Consider the following 16,008-nt stretch of genomic DNA (forward strand, 5'->3'; position numbering starts at 1 on the left):
GATTATACAAAAAAATATATAAAACGTTTTAATTCTTAAGTTTATTCCTTATAAGACTACAAAGATAGTTTATTTTTTTTTTCACCTATTTAAGCAAATACATGTGCAGTACTATATTACATAAACAACCCTAGTTGTTTTTTTTTTGCAGCTTTAAAAAGTATAAAGTAAATTATATATTTGGCATAATGCCATAAATTATAAATAAGGAATGTATAAAATATATTTTCCATTTTTTTAAAAAAAATATTTCACTTAGCTTTGCTTATTTATTTCACATGTTCTGTCCAAGAAAAGTTTTATTTTCCAACAAAATTGTTAAACTACTTTTTCCTACACTGGGATTGTTTAAACTACTTTCCACGTCGTATGAAAACAAACACGTATGTATACACATATTGCATAGCAATTAAGTACGACAATAGCTATGTATATAATATAGTAGCATATTCTATTTTTTCATATTCCCCTCTTAGCTCTTTAAGCATGCTAAGGATGTTAATAAAGTTCAGTGAAATTACGTCCTTTCTTAAATAAAAAAAAAAAAACAGGATTATGAAAAAGAGGTGTACTCTTCGCCTTATTTTAGTAAGTACATATATATACAATATGAGAAAAACAAAATTTGAAGTTCATATGGTAAGTTTGATTAGCTAATAATTGGAAAAAAATATTTACATACATTTATTTATTTACTTACTTATTTGTGCCAAATTAATTCAAAATAATTTTTATTTTTCAGTAATATTTATTTCATATATAAAGAGAAACAATCTGGAAACAATTTATTGCCTTTTTAGTGATATGCAATGTACATATATTAATAATGCATATGTATATATATATACATAATATATGTATAATATATATTTTTCCTCCCAATTGATGATAGGATTATTTTTAGCATCGATTATTATAAAAATAATATTTTTTAAATTGTTAATTTGAAACTTTATGTTGAAATATTCTTTTTTTATATATTTTTTAATTTGTTATTTATTAATTTATTCGTTACGTGGTTCAATAAAATGACTATTTCGTCATATATACATATAAGAAGATATACTAAGTTAATTTCAGATAAATTTGAATATAATAATGATATGTATCAACCATTTCTCAATCTAATTATGCTCTTATATACTTTTTTTTTCTTTTGTATACCTATTTATTCATTCATATTTGTAGCTTGATATTTAGTTTCTCTTTTTCTATTATTAATATATATGTATATATAGTTCTCTCCCCTAAGGCGCCTATTTATTGGCAGTCAAAATGAATAGGGGGGAAATTACTAAACATACCATATTAATAAATCATATCAGTACAAATAGGGATGTGATAAATTACAAAAATTGATGAATATGAATATAAGGAAAAATTTCCTTCCCTTAGCCATTCCCATTAATATTGTTTCGTATTACTCGCCACTTTCGAATTAACTGATTATTATTTTTTTTTTTTTTGATTTTACAAGAATTTGGTGGGTCCAAAACTTGTACTTATATCCATATACGCACATATATAGTGAGTAAAAGATATCAAATGTTTAGTTGCGAGTATATACCCGCATCATTTCGTCAAATAGTATACAAAATCGAAACGAGCTAATCACTCGACCGTGCACATATCATATATACATACATATAGGATCCCATTGTAGCAGTAAAAATATAAACACAAATCACAGCATAGCGAACAAAATGAGAAGAGGCGGAAGCGATAAACGGTTTATAAGAAGAACCTTTAATAGGCCCTACTACTATAAGAAAAGTGGGAAAGCCGAAGAATGGAATAGTACTAGTAGTAAAAAAATAAAAAATCCTAGTAATAATAGCAGTAATATAAATACTAAAGCAGAAGGTGATGAAGTAGATTTTGATGATGATGAAGGAGAGGAAGATGGGGAACAAACTAATGCAACTGAAATAAATGATCATCCTCCTGAAAATACTAAAAATACAAAAAGAAATGATACATCGAGTAGTAATAATAAAATAGCAAAAAAAAAAAGTATTGCAAATGAAAAAGATGCACAAACAAGTACCGGAGAAAATAATAATAATGTAATTTGTCCTTTATGTGTTGAGCAACTTGATGAAACTGATCGAAATTTTTTTCCATGTGATTGTGGGTATCAAATATGTTTATGGTGCTTGTATTATATACGAGATCATATGAGTAATAAGTGCCCTGCATGTAGAAGAAGCTATGATGAAAAAAATTTTATATATAATAGAGAAACCCATGAAAAATTATTGAAAAAAACGAAAAATCAACATAAAAATAAAGGTGAAAATAATACCAATACTGCTACTACTACTACTAACAACAACACCAGCAATAGTAACAACAATAGTGGTAGTGGAGCATCAAGCACATCAATATTCACCAAAAATGATTTATATAAAAATTCAAATATTTATAATATACATGAATATGATGGTATATTAGAAGTAATTAAAGATATAAGAGTAGTTCAAAGAAATTTAGTTTTTGTTATTGGAATTACAGAAAATTATGCAAAAAAAAATATATTAAAAAAAAATGAACATTTTGGAAAATATGGGCAAATATCAAATATAATTATTAACAAGTCACAAGCATTTAATCCGCAATATAATGGTCCATCATTTAGTGCATATATAACATATAGTAATGAAAAAGAAGCTATTAATGCTATTTATTTTATTGATGGTATGACATTAGATAATAAAACATTAAAAGCCTCATTTGGAACAACAAAATATTGTTCTTCCTTTTTAAAAAATTATTCGTGTGTAAATGAAGATTGTTTTTATTTACATGAGCTTGGTAATGTAATCGATAGTTTTTCTAAAGAAGATATACATGGCCCTAAACATATATATCATGATTTATTATATCATTATTTTAAAAAATTACCAGATGGTAATAAAAAAGGCGATAATGTTGCTGTTGTAAATTTATTAAGTAATACAACAAAAGTGACCAAATTACCTGAACAGCAAGAAGAAAATAAAAATATGAATGCACCGATACAAAATGTGGCTACCTCGACACCCACTAATTATATTACTGCTGTAAATCCAGATATAGTAGGAAAAAATGATACAACTAGTGACGTAACAAAAAATAATAAACTAATTACATCTCATAATGAAAATGCAATATCCACTGAATTTAAAACTAAAAATTTAGAAAACTCTAAAGAATTCGTTAATAAAAATAACGAAGATTTAAAAAATAATTTGAAATTAAAACAAACAAATGAAAATAATAATGTTGAAGAAAAACAACGAACAAAATGGAACTCAGAAGAAAATTTTTCAAATGTTATTAAAAATATGAAAGATAACCTTACACAAAATATTGAAGAAGATAAAACACATGACCAGATATCAAAAACTAATAAAAAAAATAAAAAAACAAAAAGCGAGGATGTTTTAACTACCTATTTAGAAAAAGGCGATAAAAAAAACATCGAAATTTCCAATGATGGTGATAATAACAAAGTAGGGATACAATGGAAAGAGAAAAATTATTTAAATTCTCTTCAAAGTAATCCAACTTTGGATGATAGTAATAAAAACGCTCAAAAAAATGCTAGTGAAGATGATGATCCGTATTACCGTGATGACATGTCCGAAAATTATCCTCTTATAGTGGATGCCGCAAAAGAAAAAAAAAAAAAAAAAAAAAAAAAAAAAACAGATAAAAAAAAAACCGCTGAACAGGAACAAACAAATCAGGAAGAAAGTGCAACTAAAAAAGTAGAACAAGAAACAGATGTAAATGAAAAAGAATCTAAAAAAAAGAAAAAAAAAGGCACAAGTACTATACCCGAACCTGAACCTGAGACTAAAGCAGATGGTAATAATAAAATTATTTCTAACGCTATTCCTAATACAATTCCAAATGAAGCTATAGATAATCAAAATCGTGAACCCCCCAAAAAAACAACAGAAATAAAAAAGGATGATGAAAATGTTGAAAAAATAGAAGGAACTGAAAAAAAACAAGAAGAGGAGAAAAAGAAAAGTACAAAAAGTTCCTTTAAAATAGGGAATATATTTAATGTTTTTTTTGATAAAAGTAAAAAAGATGGATCTAAAAAAAAGAATGACAAAAAAGGTACTACTACAATTGAAAACCCTGATAAAACAAGTTCTCTAAACACTGAAATAAATAAAAAAACACCTCCTCCCATTGAATTAAATGAAAATACTATTCCTAGTCATAAGAAGGTGGAAGAACAAACTTTAAAAGAGGATGTAAAAAAAGATAAAAATGTGAATGAAGTAGATAAAGTAACAAAGGAGGTTGAAAATGTTGATGGTAAAACTGATAAACAAGGTAAAAAAAAACAAGATGATACCAAAAACAAATTAAATAAAAAAAAAGATCCACAAAAAGAAATAAGTGAAAGTAAAGAAGATTTGTCAAAAAAAACGAAACAAAATAAAGAAAATACAGAAGTTTTAGAAATAGGAATCGAAATCGGTAATCAAAAAAATAAAGAGTCGTTTGAAAAAAGAGAAGATGAATTATATGAAGGACAAAATGATGATACTTTTTATAATCAAGACAATAAAAATGATAAAGATAAGAAAACAAAAAATGTAAATAATAAAAAGAACAACGATAATATTATAGCTGAACAAATAATGCATATGGAAGAAATTATAAAAATGAAAAATAAAAATCCAAAAATGGAATATAAACAAATAGTTGTAGAATATTTTAAAAATATTTATAAAGGTAAGGGGGATAAAGAAAAGAAACAAAATATTAATATAAATAAATTTTGTAACGCTATTAATTATTATATCACTGAAAATAAATTACCTGATATATTAAAAGGAATAGATAAAGATATAATACATACAAGTAATAATGATAATTTAGGTAGCAGCGCAAATATAAGTAGCAATGATTTTGTTACGGTGCATCCTGAAAATAAGGATGCAAATAATTGTGTTATGACATTACAATCTAATATAGAATTGCCTAATAATGTAGATAAAGAAAATGATCAAAAAAATGATGATGAAAACATAGAGAATAAAAAAGAAACGGAAGGTGATAAAATAGTAAAAAAAAAAAAAACAAGCAAAAAAAATATTTTACAAAAAGAAATAGAAGATGATATTATGGATATTATAAAAGATATAATGATCCATAGATTACAAGTGAAAGATAAAAATAGTAGCATGAGCAATGTTACTGCTGCTACTACTACTACTAGTAATAATAATAGTAGCAGTAAAAATAAAAAGAAAAATAAAAAAAAAATAAAAAATGATGAGAAAGCTATGATTGAACAAATGAATTTATTCAATGAATTTTATGAAGATAATGTACTTTTTAACGATTTAAAAGTTTTTGTAAAAGATTTATGCATTGCCAAAAATAAAGCTATAAAAAATGATGGTATGGATGATGATACTATTTATTTAATACAAGGGGAAGAAAAATGGAAAAACAAAACAAAGGACAAAGCATACAACGATTATTTATTATATGCAAATGATGATAACCTTTTTTTGAAACCTTACAAAGGAATAATGGAATATATTTTTAAAAAAGAAATAAACACAACAACGAGTAATAATAGTTATACAAATCTTCCTGAAGAAATTCCACACACAAATAATAATGAATACACTACAGATGATATGTTTGATATATATAAAGAATTAATTCTTTCAAAAAATACAAATTTGCACACAGCTAATGATATAATATTTGATAAAATGTTTAATGAAGAAATTAATTTAGTACAACAATTATGTAAAGGAGATTATTATAGCCAAAATCAAGGAGATAAAATAGCTAGCTCAAATAAAAAAGGAGACAACAGTCATATATACAAACTTAATAATTATGAAAAACAATCAAAAAATTTGCCCTTAAATTATGCCCCTAATCTTTGGGTAAATTTTAATAAATCATTTTATACTAATGAAATGAATGAGAAGGTTAATTTGAGTGCATAGCCACTACAAAATTTTGCACACACATTGTATATACATATATCTATGAAGAATTGTGTATACACATATTATGCGAATTGCATATATATACATACATGTGTATGAAAATTTGTGGACAATGCAAATGCTCATGGATTTTTTAAAACTTATGAATGCTCATTGAAAGTAAATTAAAAAACACGCGAACCTAAGCGTGTCATAGACAGAACAAAAAAAAATTATGCACGGTTCATATAATTTTGTTTATTTTACCATGTTTTTATTATTTTTTTTTTTTTTTTTAATTTTTTCATATTTTTGTTATATTTGCAATTTTTAATTTATTTTTCGAATTAAAAACACTAATAATTTTTTTTTAAACATTTTTACGTCGTGCAACACTCGATGGCACTGTGTTGGATAGTGTAGCCTTAACTTAAGGTAGAAAAATAAAGTTATATAATAAAAGGATAAAACTAAAACATATCAAAGCATGTGACAAAATGAACAATGCATGTAGCATTTATTCGGACGTTGTGTCCGATTCTCAAATAGCGGAAAATGCTTTGCAAAAAAAACAAAGAATTTATGAAAAAATTGGGGGTGAGCACTTTTCCATTTTATTTCACATTGAACTGAAATGCTGCACACAAATATATGTATATACATATGCAAATTTGGCAGTTTATGTGGCGAGAAAGATTTATACTTTTTTGTAGCCACAGAAAGTCATGTAAAAATCTGCGTGCCCACTCGAAATGGACCTTAAAACAGAGGCATAATTACTGGTATGCTTGACAGGAATAAGAGCAACTATTTTCATAATTTTAAAATCATTTTGTTCTTTATTTTTCATAATTTGTATAATAGTCCCATTTTTATGTTGAACTAAATTCTTTACTATAGCCCCAATATAAGATTCATGAGTTTGTATTTGAATTAGTGTTATTGGTTCAGCTATACATATATTTGCTTTTCTAATTATTTGATAATATAAATCATTACATGCATATTTAGCAACTGCTAATGTGCAATCATCAGGTATTTCGAGTTTTGTTATTTTAACTTCTGTACTAATAATACTTCCATTTGTTCGATATCCATTACCTAAGCAATTTTTTAAAGTAGTTATACAACTATTTAATATATCATCGTAAAATTTTTCATTCTTTTTATCCCTTTTTTTTAAATCTTCAATATATGTTTCAACATTTTTATCAATTACTACTGTACTTTGAAATAAATCCTCATAATTAAAGTTTAATAAATAATCATCGACTTCGTCTGATTCATCTTTTTCATCAAGTATGTTATCAGTATTGTCTAAATGGCTATCTATTGATAATTCAGATATATCTGAAATTTTAGATTCTGTTTTAGTAACTTCATTAATATTAGAATCCATGGTGATACTATTATTTATGTCTGTCTGGATCTTGGAATTATTATAATATGTTGCCGAATTACTTTTTATAAAAGAATATTTAGGAATTTTATTTTTATTTTTATCTTCATAAGATGAATAATTAATATTGGTACTTGTTTTATTTGTGGATAACAAAGGTTCTGGTAAATCATCACATTTTAAAATATTTTGAATATATTTTGAAACATCTATAAATTCTTTTTCTTTAATACTTAAACCAATTAATATGCTTGAAAATTTAGAATTTATTTTTATTTCTTTTTTAATAGTATCTTCATAACTTCCTAAAATATATTCTTTTTGTACTATTTCAACATCATCAGTTTTAATATCAATTTTATAATCACTTTTTATTTTATCTAATGTTACTTCAATATTTAATATACCTATAGATCCAATTATTAATTTATTATTTTTATCTGTATATGAAATTATACTATTATCTTCTAAGCATATATCATTTAGTATCTTTTTCAATTCTTTTTCTTTTCTATAATCTTTAGGTTCTATTGAGCAAGTACAAACAATTATATTTTTACTGATTCTTTTTTTATAATTTTTTAAAAAATACCATAATCCTTTATTTTTTATTTCGCTACCCAATATTCTGTACACTTCATTGAATTTGGCTAGTTCACTATTTCCTGTCCATTTATTATCACAATTATTCATAACAATATCAGAAACATTTTTTATCATCTCAACTTTATTGGTGTCGTTAACATTTTTATATTTCTTCCCCTCTTTCATATAATAATTATCATCTTTCTTTAGTTTTTCTTTATCCATAGAACTCGTTAGGTCATTCATTTCATACATAATATCACAGACTAATATATTTTCAAACCCTCTTATCATACCGATGTCATTACTATTTAATTCATTAGCCATTATATATCGGTCTGCTTTTATTTTATAAATACTTTTTACTAATTCATATTTATTATTTCGTATATTACACAGTTTGGAATTTTTTAATAAATTCCCTTTAAGAACTTTGCAAAATGTATTATATCCATTTTTTTCATTTACTAATTTGAATATAAATAAGATAGTTTTATAAATATTAGTTATGTCATATTTTTTATTTAATATAATATTGTTGTTTTTTATTTTATTAAACACAGCTTCATTAGAAACGTTAAAATTGTTTTTACATTTGCCGTCACCATTGTTTATATGATGGAGTGTTATGCCTTCATTCTTTTCGCTTTTATCGTTGTGCGTTATGTAGTCTAGGAGGAGATGAACCCCATAAGAATTAAGAGCACTCCCTGAAAATATGGGGAATATATATCTCATATTTATACATTTAATCAAACTGCTTTTAAGAATATCATATTTTATAGGGATATTATTTAAATATCTATATTCAATTTGATTGTCTAAATCGCATAAAAATTCTACAAGTTCTTCTCGTTTTTTTATTATATAATCAATTGTTTCATCATTTAAAATGCTCAAAATGCTTTCAGCGTCTTGGATATTATCCGTTTCGGCTATATCTATACATGGCTCAATGAGAGAAAAATGATTATGTATGTTTTCATGGTTTCGTGCTTTTAAAATATTTGCTAATGGTATATTTTTATATGCTAGCTTTTGGCCATATTTAACTTGAGGATAATAATATAAATGCATAGAAGGTAAGTCTAATATATATTTTAATTTTTTATTTTCATAAATTGGATATGTTATAAGTATACTTTTTTTACTTAAACCATTTTTTAGACTATTAAAATTGTAATCAATGTCTATTTCGTTTATATCCATTTTATTTAAAAAAAAATAAATTGGAATATTTTCTTTTATATAACGAAATATATTTAATGTTTGAATTTGTAAGCCTTCTTTTGCATCAATAACAATAACACATTTGTCCGATACACACAAAGATAAAAAAGTTTCATTACTAAAATCGATATGACCAGGAGTGTCTATTAAATTGACATTTACATTATTCCATTTAAAACACGAGTAAGCTGTTTTTATTGTTATTCCTCTTTCTCTTTCCTGTTTAAGAAAATCCAATTGCGTGTTTTGATCATTTATATTTCCTTTTACTCGTATTTCGTTCGAATTATATAAAATATCTTCTGAAATTGTTGTTTTTCCTGCATCAATATGTGCAAGAATTCCTAAATTTACTACATCATGACAAAAAAAACGCTTATTATATTTTAAATAAAAATTATGAACTGTTAATAATTTTTTTAACATAATATGAACAAAAAAAAGCTATTTTGTGTGCAATTTTTTCAGATAATCCACACATAAATAGTATAATAAAAAATGTTTTTGTATATAGAGATATTTATTATGTTATGTTCATATTTTTTTGCTCCCTTTTTGGAAATAAAAAAGACTGAACAGCTAAAACACATGAACTGTTAATGCGAATAAAAAATATGCATTACAAAACTGGGACTTTTTATCATAATTTTTGTTATTTATTTTTTTTCACCTTCGTCTTTCTTCGTTTTTTTTTAATTGCTTTCTTGTATGTTTCCTATTCCTTGTTTTGTGCATTTCCTATATTATAGAAGTTTATATAGAAATACAACTCGTCCATACTAACATGCATCCTTCAATTGCTGTTATTCAAACTGATTTGTAAAAATAGTTAATAATATTTCCCATTATTTCTTTTTCTTAAACATATATATACATAATTAACTATATTTATTTACTTCCAAATTATGTCATATATATCAACATGCCAGTATGCCGTCATTTGAATGTATGTGCAGGTAAATATATAAATTCGCAAAGTATATTAAAATATCAGCATTCTTAAAGTTATAAATTATGTAAAAATTTAATTGAAAAAGTTCTATAATTTTTTCTCATCTTATATAAAGGTTAAAGGTGCATTTCCTTGCGTTCAGCAGGAACAAAAAAAAGTATATATATATAATATATATGCGTATAATTTAGCAAGCTAAAAAATTGGTCAGCTGTAATATATTTTGTGTTATATTTTATTTATTCCATTTTGTATTATCTTATTTTTTATGTTCATACTTTGATTATTCGAATAATATTCCTATTTTACAAGGAATAGGATTATAGTAAATTTTCATTTTTGAAGAGGAAAATTGCCTATCACATACCCCAATATTTATACGCAAATCCATATGTAGCTATTTTTTGTAAATGGCACAATGAAACATACTATAAAGGACTTTTCTTATTTTTTTACTAAAAATTAATATATCCTACATTATTAATAAAAAAATAAATAAAATAAGATTAATGATAATAATAAATGTATGGAGATATTTAAAAAAGTACAATCAAACAAATAAAAAAGAAACATACAACGGTTAATATAGTAAACAATTTTTTTAAATGTCATATAATTTATGTATTAAAACCCTCAGTGGATATATTGATGATATACAAAATATGCTAGCTTTATGTACCTTCCTATAATTCGAATTTGGTGGCTCAAAAAACTAATAATCGACAAAATAACAATTCTAATGCTAACATTAATTAAACGATGAATAGCAATCAAATGAATCCAAATAATAATAAAAATATGGGGGCCCAAAATTTTAATCAAAGTTTTGCAAGCAATACAGTAAATAGTAAACAACCAAATAATGCATCGTATCAGTACCAAAATATAAATTATGCAAAAACAAATAATCCCACAATGATGAACTATAATAATAACCCCAATTTTGTAAATCCAAATTATTGTAATTATAATAACATTGTCCCACCACCAAGTAATTCCCCACCAAATAACATGCCCATAAACAATAAGCATATTTATTACATTCCTCCAAGTCCTTCTAATATTCCTAGCCCTCCTAACATCCCCAATGCCCCCAGTCCCCCAAGTATACCCGGCTCACCAAATATGGACTATGGTAATAATACAAATTTAAAAAATCCGATATCTGAAGGAATGAATATTGAAAATGATAATATGTTAGGACAAGAGTATGGTAAAACTAGCCATTATATGGGCAATAATAGTAACATGTTTGGAAGTCATGCTAATAATAAATTTCCTGAACACGTACCACCACCCAGTGTACCCCCTCCAAATATGGGAGACATCTACCAATATACTGGTACAAGCAATGTACATAATATGCACGTACCTAATGGTCCGAATAATCCAAATGCCAGTAATATAAGCGGAACATTCAGCATGCAAAAAAATGCACCTATGATGGGGTATCATGGAGAATATCCTAATAATAGAATTAACATAAATCCTGATCAAACTATGATACCAAATAATTCAAATAATTTTATAAGAGATATGAAAACCTATGATTATTCATTTAATGATAATATAGCTCCACCTCCACTTCCAACCCCAATGCCCCCAGATAATAAAAATTTAGAAAGTGGGAATAGTAGTAGAAATTCATCAAATACTAACTTAAAAAAAAATGAATATAAAAATAATAGTTGTAATATAAATGTAGATGGAAGAGAAAGATTACAAAATGATTATAATCAACATTTTATAAATACAGGAGAAAGACCTCAAAACTTTATTAGAGATAGTGATGAAAATAAACGATTTATTAAATATCCTAAATTAAAACAATTATTAGAATTAAAAAATGCAATAATAAAAAAAAGATCAACACCAGCTAGATATATAAAATGTGATTTACGAAATTTTGATTTATCTAGTTTAGATATGAAATTTGATGTTATATTAATTGATCCCCCTTGGAAAGAATATTACGATCGAAAAATGCAAAATCTAGATTTATTAAATAGTATACATATAGATAACTATGATATAAATGATGATATATATAATGATAAAGATAAATATTGGTCTTTAGAAGATTTATCAGATTTAAAAATAGACCAAATAGCAGAGGTTCCATCTTTTCTTTTTATTTGGTGTGGTGTAACACATCTAGAAGATGCTAGGGTTTTATTAAATAAATGGGGCTATCGTAGATGTGAAGATATATGCTGGTTAAAAACAAACATTAATGAAAAAAATAAAAAAATAAAATATTTAAATGAAATAAATAATGAAAACTCCTATTTACAAAGAACAACAGAACATTGTTTAATGGGAATTAAAGGTGCCGTTAGACGATCTTATGATATACATCTAATACATGCCAATTTAGATACAGATGTTATTATTGCAGAAGAAACGGAAGAAAATATATATAATAATAATAAACCTGAAGAGCTTTATAAAATTATTGAAAAATTTTGTTTAGGTCGAAGGAAAATTGAACTTTTTGGTACAAATACAAATATAAGAAATGGATGGTTAACATTAGGAAAAAATATGAATGCTACATTATATGAACAAGAAGAATATAAAAGTTGGTTTGAAGGGGATATTGCTTGGCCAGAAGCCACTTCATATATAGGAGGAAAATATATGGGAACAACTCCAGAAATTGAAAATCTACGTCCAAAATCTCCTCCGAGAAATGCAAACCCTTAACATGTTGGAAACGATGATAAGTTTCTTTTAACATATATTTTTTTTTTCATTTTATTAATTTTTTGTATCTATTTTATTAAAAATGAATATCCTAAAAACAGTGGACTTTTTGTTTTTATTGTTTATGTAATTTTTTTGTAGAACCACACATAATATATACACATTGTATGGCTAGCTAGTTTAATATATCTTATATCCATCTTATCAATCCGATAAAATAATATTTTATATTTTTTTTTTAATTATATATAATTTACAAATTGTTCATATTATAATACCATATATACACACTTGTGAATCATAAAATTATTTCCACATCTAGTTTTATTCGATACTAATTTATGTACATCACTAGATGCTGCTACATTTATATTTTTTTATACTAGCATTGGTATGGGAAAACACACAATGAACTTTATCAGATGTGTAAATAAATTATCTGCATGATGTAACAATTTCGAAAAAAAAAAAAAACTATTATCTATGATCGACGTAAATATGCGTAATTATTGTTTAACTTTTAATATAAGTTCAAAAAGGAGGCATATATAAATTTGCTTATTCATTTTTATAATATTATCTAATATATGCATAATGCCCTGTTCGCACGATTTTTAGAGGTAATGCATAAATTCCACCAGTAGAAGTACACACTCTTTTTTTTTTCTAATATTTTTTTTGTAATATATGATAAATTTTTTATAAGCATTATATGCTACTCTCTTAATGTTATTATAAAATTGAAGGTGTACTTAAAAAAGATAACATATTTTTTTATCACCGAATTATAAAATAAAATGATAATACAAAAATACAGAAAATAAATGTGTATAATTATTTATATGAGTACATATATAGAATATGGTGAAAATGATGACATAACTTATTTGATATTTATTGGTGCCTTTATATCCTAATTTATTTATTAAGAAATATTAATTAATTATAAAAAACAAAAATTATAAATTAAAAGTACATAAAAAAAATATGCACATGTAATACACTTTCCCTATTTGAGAAAACCCAAATGTAATATATTTTTTAAACCAGCATTTTATAATAACAATAATAATATATAGCTAAAATTGTGTAAAATATAAACAATTAAAAGAAAACACAAAAAAATTGAAAATATAGTTTAACTACTATACACACAAACCAAATATCAATCGATTTATAATTTATCCCTTTAAGCAAAATGGTAATATTTATTATAGGGAAAAGAAAAAAAATAGAGAGCCAATATATGTACATGCGTTTGCTCACTATTTTTTTGTCAATAATATGGGAATATAAAAAAAAATGCCAGCATATTTACATGCATATAACATATGTATATATTTGAATAAGTGGGCACATAATTTACTTTCCTTTTTTTTATAGTTTAACAATGAACCCCTTAAAAAATTCGACCCGGAGTTACATTCTATTTTATTAGATGAAGAGAAACGACAAAAGGAGACAATAAACCTTATAGCATCAGAGGTAAGTCCATATATTACTTTTTATGTTCATTCCTATAACATTTCAATGTATATATATGCACAAAGTTTTGTCACTCCCCCATATGACTTATTTTTTTTTATTAATTTTGTTGCACAGAACTTAATAAACGCATCGATAAAAGAATGTTTAGGGCATGCAGTAAGTAATAAATATTCCGAAGGATACCCTAGAAAGAGATACTATGGAGGAAATGATTATATAGATAAAATAGAAGAACTATGTTGCCAAAGAGCTTTAGATGCATTTAATTTGAGTTCCGAAGAATGGGGAGTGAACGTTCAATCCTTATCTGGTTCTGCTGCAAATGTACAAGCATTATATGCTTTAGTAGGAATAAAAGGAAAAATATTAGGAATGCATTTATGCTCAGGTGGACATTTAACACATGGATTTTATGATGATAAAAAAAAAGTTTCTGTTACATCTGATATGTTTGAATCTAGATTATATAAAAGTAATAGTGAAGGCTATATAGATTTAAATGTAGTTAGAGAAATGGCATTATCTTTTAAACCTAATGTTATAATATGTGGATATTCAAGTTACCCTAGAGATATAGATTATAAAAAGTTCAGAGAAATAGCAGATGAAGTCAATGCATATTTATTAGCAGATATTGCACATATATCTAGTTTTATTGCATGTGGAGATTTAAATAATCCATTTTTATATGCAGATGTAGTTACTACTACTACTCACAAAATTTTAAGAGGACCAAGAAGTGCTATGATATTTTTTAATAAAAAAAGAAATCCAGGTATTGAGCAAAAAATTAACAGTTCTGTTTTCCCAAGCTTCCAAGGAGGTCCACATAATAATAAAATAGCTGCTGTTGCATGTCAACTCAAAGAAGTTAAAACTGAATCCTTTAAGAATTATACAAAACAAGTAATAGCAAATAGTAAAGCGCTAGCTAAATTTTTAATGAATAATAATATCAATCTAGTAACAAGCGGAACAGATAATCATATTGTTTTATTAGATCTCAGAAGTTTTGGTATAACAGGTTCAAAATTACAAGAAGTATGTAATGCAATTAATATATCACTTAATAAAAATACTATACCTAGTGATAATGATTGTGTATCACCAAATGGTGTACGTCTAGGAACACCTGCTATAACAACACGAGGTGCTAAAGAAAGTGATATGGAATTTATAGCCAATACCTTATTAAAAGCAATTAAAATTGCAGTTTCTTTACAAGAAAAGTATGGAAAAAAATTAGTAGATTTCAAAAATGGGTTAACTAATAATCCTGAAATTGATACCTTAAAGAGTGAAGTTATACAATGGGTAACACAATTTCCAATTCCTTAAATTTTTTATTTTTATCTCATAAGTCCATCAAAAATGGAAATAAATCGAAATAACATAAATATCATTTTAATTTCCCATTTTCGTCCGCCTTACATATTCATTTTATATTCAATGGTGCATACATACATTTTTTGTTTTCTTTTCATCCTGCATAAAGTATATCGTCATTATTTCCCCTTATGCATGCTTTCACCTTTGTCCTATTTTTTAATGTATATATAAACCTGATTAAGCGTTCCATCACGCATAATCTATATTTTTCTTTCTTCGCGCGTGTGTAATGGGTGAACAATATTAAAATGAGAATATTATGAAAAAACTATACGACATTTCAAGTGGCACTTTATTAC

The 16,008-nt window shown here is 25.2% G+C and overlaps 4 protein-coding genes across 4 annotated transcripts; 3 read left to right on the forward strand and 1 right to left on the reverse strand.

The window, feature by feature from the left end:
- Window positions 1-1,703: 1,703 nt before the first annotated feature.
- Window positions 1,704-5,978, forward strand: PCHAS_1452200 (CCR4-NOT transcription complex subunit 4, putative; the record flags this gene model as incomplete). Its single annotated transcript, XM_735163.2, has 1 exon — window positions 1,704-5,978. One exon carries the CDS (start codon window positions 1,704-1,706, stop codon window positions 5,976-5,978), a length of 4,275 nt encoding a protein of 1,424 aa, XP_740256.2.
- A 679-nt stretch (window positions 5,979-6,657) lies between these two features.
- PCHAS_1452300 (tetQ family GTPase, putative) lies at window positions 6,658-9,600 on the reverse strand (the record flags this gene model as incomplete). Its single annotated transcript, XM_740512.1, has 1 exon — window positions 6,658-9,600. The coding sequence occupies one exon, from the start codon at window positions 9,598-9,600 to the stop codon at window positions 6,658-6,660; it is 2,943 nt and encodes a 980-aa protein (XP_745605.1).
- A 1,285-nt stretch (window positions 9,601-10,885) lies between these two features.
- PCHAS_1452400 (mRNA methyltransferase, putative) lies at window positions 10,886-12,832 on the forward strand (the record flags this gene model as incomplete). The annotated part of the gene is made up of 1 exon (XM_739021.2): window positions 10,886-12,832. One exon carries the CDS (start codon window positions 10,886-10,888, stop codon window positions 12,830-12,832), a length of 1,947 nt encoding a protein of 648 aa, XP_744114.2.
- A 1,198-nt stretch (window positions 12,833-14,030) lies between these two features.
- PCHAS_1452500 (serine hydroxymethyltransferase, putative) lies at window positions 14,031-15,658 on the forward strand (the record flags this gene model as incomplete). Its single annotated transcript, XM_016799792.1, has 3 exons — window positions 14,031-14,033; window positions 14,216-14,317; window positions 14,435-15,658. The coding sequence occupies 3 exons, from the start codon at window positions 14,031-14,033 to the stop codon at window positions 15,656-15,658; spliced, it is 1,329 nt and encodes a 442-aa protein (XP_016655036.1).
- Window positions 15,659-16,008: the final 350 nt, after the last annotated feature.

This window comes from Plasmodium chabaudi (assembly GCF_900002335.3).
Source record: "Plasmodium chabaudi chabaudi strain AS genome assembly, chromosome: 14".
NCBI classification, from domain to species: domain Eukaryota; phylum Apicomplexa; class Aconoidasida; order Haemosporida; family Plasmodiidae; genus Plasmodium; species Plasmodium chabaudi.